The sequence below is a fragment of the Pogoniulus pusillus genome, chromosome 12 (genome assembly GCF_015220805.1).
Source record: "Pogoniulus pusillus isolate bPogPus1 chromosome 12, bPogPus1.pri, whole genome shotgun sequence".
NCBI classification, from domain to species: domain Eukaryota; kingdom Metazoa; phylum Chordata; class Aves; order Piciformes; family Lybiidae; genus Pogoniulus; species Pogoniulus pusillus.
In genome coordinates, this window is record NC_087275.1 from 1,928,430 (window position 1) to 1,941,693 (window position 13,264).

At 48.2% G+C, this 13,264-nt stretch overlaps 1 protein-coding gene across 4 annotated transcripts in view; it reads left to right on the forward strand.

The window, feature by feature from the left end:
• Nucleotides 1-12,223: 12,223 nt before the first annotated feature.
• The window catches only part of ILDR2 (immunoglobulin like domain containing receptor 2), a 57,973-nt gene continuing 56,932 nt past the window's right edge, over nucleotides 12,224-13,264 (forward strand). For 3 of the 4 annotated variants that reach the window (XM_064152251.1, XM_064152254.1, XM_064152255.1), the window contains exon 1: nucleotides 12,368-12,503. In XM_064152251.1, coding sequence (XP_064008321.1) covers nucleotides 12,458-12,503 — 46 coding nt within the window. In that variant the 5' untranslated portion in view covers nucleotides 12,368-12,457. Of the gene's footprint in view, nucleotides 12,504-13,264 lie in introns of all 4 variants that reach the window. The other variant, XM_064152256.1, reaches the window with a different exon arrangement.

Below are 13,264 nucleotides of genomic sequence, written 5' to 3' on the forward strand. Positions count from 1 at the left end.
AATTTGCTGTTAAACATAAGGAAAAGTCAATCACGTTGTTGAAAATATATAATGAATAATGAAAACTCCAGAACAGGTAAGCATTTTTAAGTCACTGTAACTCAGGAACAGGTAAACATTTTTAAGTCACTGTAACTCAGGAACAGGTAAGCATTTTTAAGTCACTGTAACTCCGGAACAGGTAAGCATTTTTAAAGTCACTGTAACTCAGGAACAGGTAAGCATTTTTAAGTCACTGTAACTCCGGAACAGGTAAGCATTTTTAAAGTCACTGTAACTCAGGAACAGGTAAGCATTTTTAAGTCACTGTAACTCAGGAACAGGTAAGCATTTTTAAGTCACTGTAACTCAAGAACAGGTAAGCATTTTTAAGTCACTGTAACTCAGGAACAGGTAAGCATTTTTAAGTCACTGTAACTCAGGAACAGGTAAGCATTTTTAAGTCACTTTAACTCAAGAACAGGTAAGCATTTTTAAGTCACTGTAACTCAGGAACAGGTAAGCATTTTTAAGTCACTGTAACTCCGGAACAGGTAAGCATTTTTAAGTCACTGTAACTCAAGAACAGGTAAGCATTTTTAAGTCACTGTAACTCCGGAACAGGTAAGCATTTTTAAGTCACTGTAACTCAGGAACAGGTAAGCATTTTTAAAGTCACTGTAACTCAAGAACAGGTAAGCATTTTTAAGTCACTGTAACTCAGGAACAGGTAAGCATTTTTAAAGTCACTGTAACTCCGGAACAGGTAAGCATTTTTAAGTCACTGTAACTCAGGAACAGGTAAGCATTTTTAAGTCACTGTAACTCAGGAACAGGTAAGCATTTTTAAGTCACTGTAACTCAAGAACAGGTAAGCATTTTTAAGTCACTGTAACTCAGGAACAGGTAAGCATTTTTAAGTCACTGTAACTCAGGAACAGGTAAGCATTTTTAAAGTCACTGTAACTCAAGAACAGGTAAGCATTTTTAAAGTCACTGTAACTCAGGAACAGGTAAGCATTTTTCAGTCACTGTAACTCAAGAACAGGTAAGCATTTTTAAAGTCACTGTAACTCAGGAACAGGTAAGCATTTTTCAGTCACTGTAACTCAAGAACAGGTAAGCATTTTTAAAGTCACTGTAACTCAGGAACAGGTAAGCATTTTTAAAGTCACTGTAACTCCGGAACAGGTAAGCATTTTTAAGTCACTGTAACTCAGGAACAGGTAAGCATTTTTAAGTCACTGTAACTCCGGAACAGGTAAGCATTTTTAAGTCACTGTAACTCAAGAACAGGTAAGCATTTTTAAGTCACTGTAACTCCGGAACAGGTAAGCATTTTTAAGTCACTGTAACTCAGGAACAGGTAAGCATTTTTAAAGTCACTGTAACTCAAGAACAGGTAAGCATTTTTAAGTCACTGTAACTCAGGAACAGGTAAGCATTTTTAAAGTCACTGTAACTCCGGAACAGGTAAGCATTTTTAAGTCACTGTAACTCAGGAACAGGTAAGCATTTTTAAGTCACTGTAACTCAGGAACAGGTAAGCATTTTTAAGTCACTGTAACTCAAGAACAGGTAAGCATTTTTAAGTCACTGTAACTCAGGAACAGGTAAGCATTTTTAAGTCACTGTAACTCAGGAACAGGTAAGCATTTTTAAAGTCACTGTAACTCAAGAACAGGTAAGCATTTTTAAAGTCACTGTAACTCAGGAACAGGTAAGCATTTTTCAGTCACTGTAACTCAAGAACAGGTAAGCATTTTTAAAGTCACTGTAACTCAGGAACAGGTAAGCATTTTTCAGTCACTGTAACTCAAGAACAGGTAAGCATTTTTAAAGTCACTGTAACTCAGGAACAGGTAAGCATTTTTTAAGTCACTGTAACTCAGGAACAGGTAAGAATTTTTAAGTCACTGTAACTCAGGAACAGGTAAGCATTTTTAAGTCACTGTAACTCAGGAACAGGTAAGCATTTTTAAAGTCACTTTAACTCAGGAACAGGTAAGCATTTTTAAGTCACTGTAACTCAGGAACAGGTAAGCATTTTTAAGTCACTGTAACTCAGGAACAGGTAAGCATTTTTAAGTCACTGTAACTCAGGAACAGGTAAGCATTTTTAAGTCACTGTAACTCAGGAACAGGTAAACATTTTTAAGTCACTGTAACTCAGGAACAGGTAAGCATTTTTCAGTCACTGTAACTCAGGAACAGGTAAGCATTTTTAAAGTCACTGTAACTCAGGAACAGGTAAGCATTTTTAAGTCACTTTAACTCAAGAACAGGTAAGCATTTTTAAGTCACTGTAACTCAGGAACAGGTAAGCATTTTTAAAGTCACTCTAACTCAGGAACAGGTAAGCATTTTTAAAGTCACTGTAACTCAGGAACAGGTAAGCATTTTTCAGTCACTGACTGTTGTGGGACATAATTGATATTCCCATCTAGTTGCTGCTACATGAATGCGAAATCTCTGCGGGGAAAATGCGAGAAGTATCACACATCTTGGAAATAACCAACTTCTGCACAGAGCCTACCTTTTCAGTCAGAAAGGCAAGCATTTCCTCTTCTGTTGCTCTAAGAGGCGTTGCTAGGAGTGCATCTGTGCAGGTTTGTTTTGCTTTCTTTCACACCATGTTCTTTCTTCCATGTGCAGCTGTGGGAGCCACCCTTTAGCAGCCCTTCCTTTTAAAGAAACTCAGATAATGCTTCCATGGACAGTTTGCAAAGCACAGGGCTCCGTTAAGAGCTCTCCTAGGACTAGAGGTGTGGCTGGAAAATAAAATGCATAAGCAGCAGAGAGAGAAAGGATTTTCCTACTTGGGATGGGAGGGCAGAGACAAAACAAGGAGCATCCCATCTTCAGAGCACCATGTCATCAGTATTCTCCCTAGGCCTTGAGGACAGCCCAGTGCCTCTGAAGGAAGCACTGCTTTAACTCTTTGCTTCGCTGCCGTTGTGCTAGTTTGAGCCTAGCTGGGGTATTTTGGTGAGAGGAATGAGATGATAGGCTGTGAAAAGGAAACAGTGGTGATGTCTGCTGCACTCATAGGCTTGCTGAGATGTACAGAAAGGAGACAAACACAGATAACACAGTGACTGTGTGTCTCTGGCTGCCTGCACTTTTCTCCCTAACCTGCTGCCTGTGTAACTAATCCTTCTGCTTCCTAACACCCCCGGCTGATTCTCCAAACTCACTTTGAATGTGAGGCAAAGTCTGGGATAAGGTAGAAGGGTGGAAAGGAGGTGGAAGGGTGTGTGGGGAGCCCCTCCTGGGCACTCTGGTTTCTGGCAGGGCTGTTGTGTTTCTGTATTACCTTTAACTTGTCTGTTTCTGTCTATAGCTGTAACTATTGTAACTCTCTGCTTGTCTTTTGTGCTGAACTGTGAATAGAAAGCTTCATTCCTTAACTCCCAGCTGGCTGAGTCTAATCTGGGTGATTTGCACAAGAGTGGGGGGGCAGATAATACCCAAACCATCAAAGCAGTTTATCTCAGCTCCGAGCTGATGTCTTCCTCAGCTTCTGTATGGAGGTTTTAAACCTGCTGTTTCCCTGGAGAATGATATAAAGTGTAAACCTTGCCTTTCCAGTCCAGTAACTATTCTTCTTTCCTATGGAATGCAGAAACACTTCAGGGATAAGAACCTGCAGGCTTCCCTTCTCCTGCACAAATAACTTAACCAGTAAGCTATAGCCGTCAGCTTTCTCTTGGTCTCACACATTTTGGCCTAATGACTCCAATGGACCTGATGGACTTCAGTGAGGCCTTTGACACCATCTGCCACAAGCAGCTCCTGGCAAAGCTGTCTGCTCATGGCTTGAACAGACTCACTGTGATATGGGTCAAGAACTGGCTGGAGAGTCCAGCCCAGAGAGTGGTGGTGAATGGTGCCACATCCAGCTGGCAGCTGTCACTAGTGGTGTGCCCCAGGGATCAGTGCTGGGCACAGCCCTGTTCAGCATCTTTAATGATGATCTGGACCTGGAGTCTGAGTCCAGCATCAGTAAGTTTGCAGATGACGCCAAGCTAGGAGCACCTGTGGAGGTGTTGGAGGGTGGGAGAGCCCTGCAAAGGGACCTGGCCAGGCTGGATGGGTGGGCAGAGGCCAGTGGTATGAGACTGAACAAGGCTAAATGCAGGGTTCTACACTTTGGCCACAACTACCCCTAGCAGAACTACAGGCTGGGGACAGAGTGGCTGAGAGCAGCCAGGCAGAGAGGGAGCTGGGGGTGCTGGGAGAGAGGAGCTGAAGAGGAGGCAGCAGTGTGCCCAGGTGGGCAGCAGAGCCAGTGGCATCCTGGGCTGGCTCAGGAGCAGTGTGGGCAGCAGGACAAGGGAGGTTCTTGTGCCCCTGTGCTCAGCACTGCTCAGGCCACACCTTGAGTGCTGTGTCCAGTTCTGGGCTCCTCAATTCAAGAGAGATGTTGAGGTGCTGGAAGGTGTCCAGAGCAGGGCAGCAAGGCTGGGGAGGGGCCTGGAGCAGAGCCCTGTGAGGAGAGGCTGAGGGAGCTGGGGGTGTGCAGTCTGCAGCAGAGGAGGCTCAGGGCAGACCTCATTGCTGTCTACAACTACCTGCAGGGAGGCTGTAGCCAGGTGGGATTGGTCTCTTCTGCCAGGCAAGCAGCAACAGAACAAGGGGACACAGTCTCAAGCTGTGCCAGGGGAGGTCTAGGCTGGATGTTAGGAGGAAGTTGTTGGCATAGAGAGTGATTGGCATTGGGATGGGCTGCCCAGGGAGGTGGTGGAGTCACCATCCCTCGAGGTATTTAAGAAAGGCCTGGCTGGGGCACTTAGTGCCATGGTCTGGTTGATTGGACAGGGCTGGGTGCTAGAGCCTAGACCTCTCCCCTTGGGGTTGTTGTGGCCAAAGTGTAGGACCATGCTCTTGGCCTTGTTCAGTCTCATCCCATTGGCCTCTGCCCACCCATCCAGCCTGGCCAGGTCCCTCTGCAGGGCTCTCCTACCCTCCAACAGCTCCACACCTGCTCCTAGCTTGGTGTCATCTGCAAACTCACTGATGCTGGACTCAATCCCCTGCTCCAGATCATCAATAAAGATATTGAACTGGACTGGGCCCAGCATGTAGTCAACTCCGACAGTACACATGTGCTTTGAGCTTTGAGCTGCTGCTGAAGGAGAGGATTTTAGGTTGTTCTTCTAAATGTTAGGTTCCAAAAACTTTCCAATGTCTTGGTTTGCATTAGCCCCTTAGCAGGATGACCTGAGTAATACCAGACCCATCAGCTGGCTAGGGATCCCAGGCAAAAGAATTCTTGATAGAGCTGTTGCTTCAGTAATGAATTAAAGGAAAGTAATGTAATTAGTGCCAATTGGTATGGGTTTGCAGAAAATAGATTCTGTCATGTTGCTTTGTAATGGCATGAAAAAGATATTAAGTGTAGTAGCTAAATGTAATTAATTCAGATACCTGAGACATGTGACGACCACAAAACACTACATCAAGGAAATGCAATGACAGAGAGACCATCCAGTCCCCAGTTAAAATATGTCATTTGCAAGTATTATTTTAAAGAAGGAACTGTAAATGCACATTTGCAGTAAGATCTTTCTTAGGTCATTTCTTACATACTGCTAAATATTTGTTGGTACCTTTGAAGGAAACGTATGAGGATCACAGATACTTGCAAATGATACAGAGGCTAAGGGATTTGTTAACAACATAGGTGACAGTGGGGGATATCCACCAAAGAAGAGGGGGATATCCACTAAGAGGAGTTTCCCATGTGATGCTGTGTCAAAAGGAATAACTGTGATCCCTGGAAGGATATGAGGAGAGGCTGAGGGAGCTGGGATTGGTTAGCCTGGAGAAGAGGAGGCTCAGGGGTGACCTTATTGCTGTCTACAACTACCTGAGGGGTGGTTGTGGCCAGGGGGAGGTTGCTCTCTTCTCTCAGGTGGCCAGCACCAGAACAAGAGGACACAGCCTCAAGCTGTGCCAGAGGATATTTAGGCTGGAGGTGAGGAGAAAGTTCTTCACTGAGAGAGTCATTGGACACTGGAATGGGCTGCCCGGGGAGGTGGTGGAGTCGCCGTCCCTGGAGCTGTTCAAGGCAGGACTGGACGTGGCACTTGGTGCCATGGTCTGGCCTTGAGCTCTGTGGTAAAGGGTTGGACTTGATGATCTGTGAGGTCTCTTCCAACCCTGATGATACTGTGAAAAAAAAAACAACAACAACAAAAAAAACAAACCATACTAAGCAGAAGTGGTGATGCTCTCCAGATTTGGTGTTCAAGAATGTTAACAAAGGAACAGTCTGTTGAACTTGCAGAGAGAACACCATGGGCACTTTCATCCTAGTCTGTCACTACCTCTGCTCAGAAATGCCTTAAGAGGGCCCTTTTAACTAGTTTGGCAATACTAGAAGGTGAAGTTAGATAAAAATTAAAGGCAAGATGAGGTCCTTCCCAGCCCATGGCACTCTGTGCTTCTTTTGCTAACAGATATGCTGTAGTTCAATCAGGTTGTAGTGTGGCAAAGTAACGTGGCCTATTTTATTAAGAAAGCTGGATCAGACAATGACAAAAGTCCAGTTTGTTACCTCCAGCTTCTTGAAGATGTTTGTGCTGCCCACAGCTTCTCTACAGCCAAAACTACAGAAGGTTTGAAAACTCATTATCTCCCTGATTATCTGTAAATATGCAAGCAGAGTTTGTCTTATTCCTATTCTGTGTATTTTCGCAGGTGGTGATACACAAAAGGTTGTGAGCTGGGATGGTCATGTACCTCTGTAATAACTTCCCAAAACACCACTGCTTGCTGGTGGAGCACCTGGGTAAAAGGACTCTTTGTTCGCCACTATGGTTAGATGGTCGTAGTCCCTTCATTTCTGGTGTTACAGAGACTCATATGCTTTCTGTCAAGAGGCGTGCACAACTAAGATTGGTTACATCTGAGGGGTACAGGGTTACATGTGAGGCATGGATAGGGTGGAATACAATAACATTATACAGTCAGCCCCCAGGCTGGCTAACTCTGCCCACTGCAGCTGTGTGTGGGGTGTGCTACCCAGCGCCTGGTATCTTAACTCCCAAGACAGGCCCCAGGACACTTCCCAGCATGAGTTGCTCATGTTTATCATTTCATGTCCTCTGCTAGCAAGAAATTCTCCAACAATTGCTGATATGCACTTAGTTCTTTACTTAAAGGAAAATTTTGAGTTCCCTATGAGAGCATAGCAAGGGTACACTGATTTTTGGTGTCCAAGAAAGAATCAGGAGCAGCACAGAGAACTTATACAGACACTATAGACAGATGCTGTTCTCTTGGGATTTTTACTGATGCTGAATTTGTATTTGTGACAGTTCAGGCGTTCCTGCCCCCCTACTCTTATGAGATCACCCAGACTAGACTCAGCCAGCTGGGAGTTAAGGAATGAAGCTTTGTATTCACAGCTTAGCACAAGAGACAAGCAGAGAGTTACAATAGTTACAGCTATAGACAGGAATAGACAAGTTAATGGTAATACAAAAGCACAACAGCCCTGCCAGAAACCAGAGTGCCCAGGAGGGGCTCCCAACCACCCTTCCACCTTCTTTTCACCCTTCTACCTTGTCCCAGAGTTTGCCTTATGTGCAAGGTGAGCTTGGAGGGTTGGCAAGGTAAGTTAGGAAGCAGAAGAATTAGTTACAGAGAAGGCAGCTTAGGGAGAAAGCACAGGCTCCCAGAGACACACACACACTGCCTTATCTATGTTTGTGTCCATCTCAGCAAGCCTTTGAGTGAAGCCGACAGCACCATTGTTTCCTTTTCACAGCCTGTCATCTAATTCTTCTCACTCAGATATTCCAGTTAACCTCAAACTAGCACAATATTACAGAACTCAAAGTTCATTGGACTGAGGACTCCAGTTTCTCCTTTAAATATTCTCCTAATGTTTTGGTACACATGTTATGGATAAGAACAAAAGCAGTTTATATACCCATATCACTCACTCCTGACATTAATGGGAAGTAGAAGCTATTAAATGTAGTGAGACATATATTTCAGCCATGTCTTGCTGTGAAGCTATCAACGATTCACAAGACACCAGTGTAATAAAGCAATAAAGGGAAAGTTTTAGCTTGTAGCTATTCTGAAGATACTCACTGAACACTTTGATCTGATGATGTGTCACCTAGTGCTTTCTGTTAATGTGCTGGCCTCGGTCCTAAATTCAGAGTGCAGAGTCTAATGGCTGAATCCAGTATGACATCCCAGAAAGCTGCTGAAACTGTTTCTATGGAAATTTCTGCAAGGGAGATCCAGGAGGCTGAACGGAGGTATTTCCGTGCAGCATACATAGCAGGTATTCAGGGCTGTTGCTGAGATGGGTCATTCCGGTGTAAATCGTTCCAGATGCTGGTAACATAAAAAACTCCACTTATCAACAAAGGAAATGACCACAAAAAAAACCAAAACAAAACAAAAACAAAAACAAAACCCTGATACTGGAAGGTGAAAGGAAGGAAGAACGTAGTATTTGGCAAGAAAAGAGCCTGCAGCTGCTACAGCATGAGTAAAAAAATTGGGTTTTCCCCCTGTTGTTCAATTGAATTCGTTCATGATCCCACCGCGCAGAGGAGAGCTGCTCCAGAGAGAGTTGCAGTTTCACATCAAACAAGGCATTCTTCAGATTCAGACTGGAGGAAAAATATGCAGGACAGGCATGGGGAATTTGGTCATCCAGTATCAAGGTTATCAAGTAACTGAAGGCGAAGAAGGCTGAAGTCCATCAGCATGCTGTTTTTCAGGGGACAGAGGATCCCTGCTGGGCTGTGTCTCAGAACTATCTGACTAATTGCATAGGAATTTACCAACCGTTTGAAGGTGAATTTGGGCTAACAGCAGTCAGTCCTGCAGCTTTTTGCCTCCAAGAACCGGCTAAAAGGAAAGACAACATCCCAACATTACTTATTAAGCCAGCTCAGCTGTTGCAATACTCAGATCAAAGGTCTGCAGAGATCTGGAACATCTATTCGGGGCTCGGGCATCTATCATACCTGCATGTATACAAATGTCAGATCACAGTAACTGGAAAAGATCTGTACAGTCAGTCTGGGGAGATGCAAATGTCAAAGCAGCTATAAATCCAAAGTTAAATGAAAAACAATGGCGCTTCCTTCTATTGAAAATCTTTCCTTCCTTTGTTGTGAGTCGAAAGTTTAGCAAAACTGCTCTATGCCAAATTTACTTGCAAAAGCTGGAGCACATTAAAAAAACAACAACAGCAAAAAGCTAGGAGCAGCTAACAATAGTGACGCATAAGGGATTGTACTGCTCCCAGTGCTAGACATGGGAGATAATATCAACATCAGCACTGTCTCAGGAAACTCTGCATTAGACTTCTGGCTAAGCGAGTTACAGAAAGGCAACCAGGATCTCACTTTGAATGTTGAGGCTTATCGGGAAAAAGGGCTGAGGGTGGGAGAGAAAAAATAGCTTTGTGTTCTCCTTTTAGGTGTCGTACTTCAGCTCACATGACCTTGCACGTATTATGTCCCACAGACACCTAACAGTGGTGAGGCAGGAGCTCAGCTGATGTGAAGTATTGTAGCTTCATCTGAGTTCTCTGGAACTACATAGAACCATAGAACTGTCCTGGTTGGAAGAGACCTTTGTGATCATCCAGTCCAACCATCAACCTAACACCACCATGGCCATTCAACCAAGTCCCCAGGTGCCATGTCCATATGTTTCTTGAACACCTCCAGGGACAGTGACTCCACCACCTCCCTCGGCAGCTTTTTTCAATGCTTGACTGCTCCTGAAGCAAATATTTTTTTCCTAATCTCCAACCTAAGCCTCCCCTGGCACAATTTCCAGCCATTGCCTCTTGTTGCTCTTTCCATCTGATGTTAGAAGAGACTAACATTCACTTGGATCAACCTCCTTTCAGGGAGTCATAGAGAGTAACGAGGTCTCAGCCTCCTCTTCTCCAGATGGAACAACCCCAGTTCCCTCAGCTGCTCCCCACCAGACCTGTTCTCCAGACCCTTCACCATCTTTACTGCCCTTCTCTGGACCTGCTCCAGCAGCCCAGTGTCCTCCTGGAGGCTACAGCTGTGGCCCTAACAAGAGTTTTTACTTTGCCTTCCACATGCAAATACACACAAAGGCAGTGGGGCGTCAGAGCACTGCGTGCTGCTATATGTGTGCATTATTTAGCACAACAGGATCTCAGTTCTTAATAGTAGCTTTCAGCTATTACTGCAAAACAGTTAAATTTGTAACGTATCAGGTCAGAGGAACATCAGGACACCAACTGGAGTGGGTGTGTGTTTTATTTTTAAAACATTTTGCATAAACATCTGTGTGAAAAGTCTGTTTAAATAACACTGAATAGATCCAAAGGAAACACTTACAACCAGCCTGGCTGCTGGGGGATCGTAGCCTTGCTTGATTCCATTTCAACTATGTTAACAGAAGGACTATAATTGTTCAAAAGAAACAAAACCATTTCAGCTTATCTTTTATTATAACAAACATGCTGGAAGGTGTCCAGAGAAGGGTAATGAAGCTGGTGAGGGGCCTGGAGCACAGCCCTGTGAGGAGAGGCTGAGGGAGCTGGGGGTGTGCAGCCTGCAGAAGAGGAGGCTCAGGGCAGAGCTCATTGCTGTCTGCAGCTACCTGAAGGGAGGCTGTAGCCAGGTGGGGTTGGGCTCTGCTGCCAGGCAAGCAGCAACAGACCAAGGGGACACAGTCTGAAGTTGTGGCAGGGGAGGTCTAGGCTGGATGTTAGTGAGAAATTCTTCATGGAGTGATTGGCATTGGAATGGGCTGCCCAGGGAGGTGGTGGAGTCACTGTGGCTGGAGGTGTTGAAGCCAAGCCTGGCTGGGGCACTTAGTGCCATGGTCTGGTTGATTGGCCAGGGCTGGGTGCTAGGCTGGACTGGCTGAGCTTGGAGGTCTCTTCCAGCCTGGCTGGTTTGCTTTTTCATCAAGAATTACTGATCTATTTTTACTTTCTTTTCTTTTTTTTTTTTCCTTTTTATTTGCCCTTTCCCCCTTTTTCTATTTTATTTGCTTTTGAAATAAGCTTATCTTGCCTGTAGAGAAGTTCACTTTGAAAGACAAAACTGTGAGGAATCTACAGGCAATTGGGTCAAACCTGCTAGAATGAAAATGGCTTGTAGGGTTTTACTGCAGGCATCCATGTGCACCCTGTGTTCAGCAGCAGGACACACCTCACACTGCTCCCTTCTGAGGCCCAGCTTGGCACTTGGAATTGTGTTCTTTGGCAGATTCCAGAGGAAAAGCAGTCGAAGACTACGCCCATCTCCCACGCGGATCACAGAAGTCTGTGGAACCCAAACTTTGGTTAGAAACGCTGGCCAAACTCATGGAAGAAAAACCAGGTGGTGTGCCGGGTGCTGTGAATGGTGGGTGCCACGTTGGAAGGTGCTTCCCGTTGGTGCTGAGCCACCAGAGAAAGCATGCTGCCATTTAGCCAGCTCCGGGCCTCTGAGTAATTCCACTGACTCATTTTGCTTTCCCAGAGAGCTTCTAAGTTTTGAGTTCAGCAGGTGTGCACTCGTGGGGCTGCTGTGGCCAGGACCCTTTAACTTTCGGAGCAGCATCCATCTTTTCTAATCGTGATCTGCATTTCTAGCTGGCTGTCCCCTTCGTCCCAAAACAACTTGCATCCCCTTCCAGCGCCATGTTGCTGTGAAAATGCCCCGCAACTCGGCTGTCCACTGTCGGCCGCCAGAGCACCACCTCTTCACCGTCTGAAATGATGTCTCCTCTTCCTCCGAAATTCTTAGCTGCAGTGCCCGTGCAGGAAGCGAAAACCCCCAGGAAATTCGGAATGGGAGCAGCCTCCGTTCATTTCCCGACGTGTGTGCTTGCTTAAGTGGGGGAGAACAGACGATCCGAGCGGATGTTTCGAAGGGCTTACTGGAGAAGTTGTAAGCAGGGGCGAAGGCCGCTGAGCGCCCCGCGGTGCAGTCGGGGGCTGCGTGTCGCGTTGTGCCCGGCGGCCGAAGCAATAGCAGAGAAACGTGTCGGGGCGCCCGCAGGCAGAGCAAAGCCCCGGCAACCCCCCAGCGGCACCTGGCAACCGAAACGTGCCCTCGCCGGAGGGAGGGGGAAGCAGTTTCGGGCAGCCGCGTTCCCCGCCCCCTGCTGTCCTCCGCTTGCCTCTCGGCGGCGGCGCCCCCCACCCGATCCCCGCCGCCGTCGCCGCGCTGTCCCCGCCTGCCGCCGCTCCCGGACAGCCCCCAGCTGCCGCGGGAACCGGCAGCCGGCGGCGGGGGAGGAGCGGAGCGGAGCGGAGCGGAGCAGAGCCACACCGTGCGGCCGCTCGCCGCCGGCCGCGCAGACTCTGCGAGGAGGCGACCACCGGAGCGGACCGCGGGGCGCGCCGGGCGGGGCCGCCCCCGGACCTCTCCCCCGCCCCCGGACCTCTCTCGCCGCCCCGCGGCATGGTCGCGCCCGCCCCGCCTCGCCCCTACTGCCCGCCGGGGCCAGCGGGAAGATGGATGGGCACGTCCTGGGCTGGATCGTCCTCCTGTGGCTCACAGGTAGCAGCGGGCTGCTGGCCGTTGAGCGGAGGGTAGACGGGCGTCGCGACGGCCCCGACGTGCCTTGTGCCGCGCTCGGCGGGGCACTGCGCCTTTCTTGGCGGGGAAGCCGGGATGCCTGGGGAGTTGCCGTGGCAGAGTGAGGGCGGGCAGCTTCGGCGTGAGCCGGCGTGAGGTGGCAGGGCTTTTCGGGGGGTGCCGAGGTGCAGCTGGCAGAGACTTCGCGAAGAGGTCTGGTCCCGCAGGGGACGGGAGGAGGCGGCCGGCGCCTGCTGCTTGCGCGGGCCCGGCCGAGGGGCCGAAGCAGGCCGCGGTAGGGGCACGGCCCGGGGATCCCCGGCAGGCACTTGTGGGTGCAAGGTCGTTTGGGTGCCTGCGGCTGGAGGGGTGAGAGGAGCCCAGGAGAGGGGCGTCTGTGACGGGGAAGGTAGGAGCCGAGCTGGGGGGACGGAAGGAGCGCGGTGATGCTGGAGTGGCTGTGGCTGCGGGGCAGGGGGGTGGCGGTAACCCTCAGCTCTCCCGCCTGCCTACGGCGGGCAGGGAACAATGGCAGGAACTTCTTTGCCCGTGTCCTGGCCGCGCATCCGTCTAAGAGAGGTGCGAGAGAAGGCTGCTTTGCTTGTGAGCCGGCTTCTAGGGGGGCAGGATCCGGCCGCCCAGGTCGTGGTGCCCAGAGCCCAGGCTTTGTGAGGGCAGGACGGGACTGCATCCCCCCGGCGCGGCTCCCTGCCCGGCTCCTTCAGGCGGTGGGCTCGCAGAGA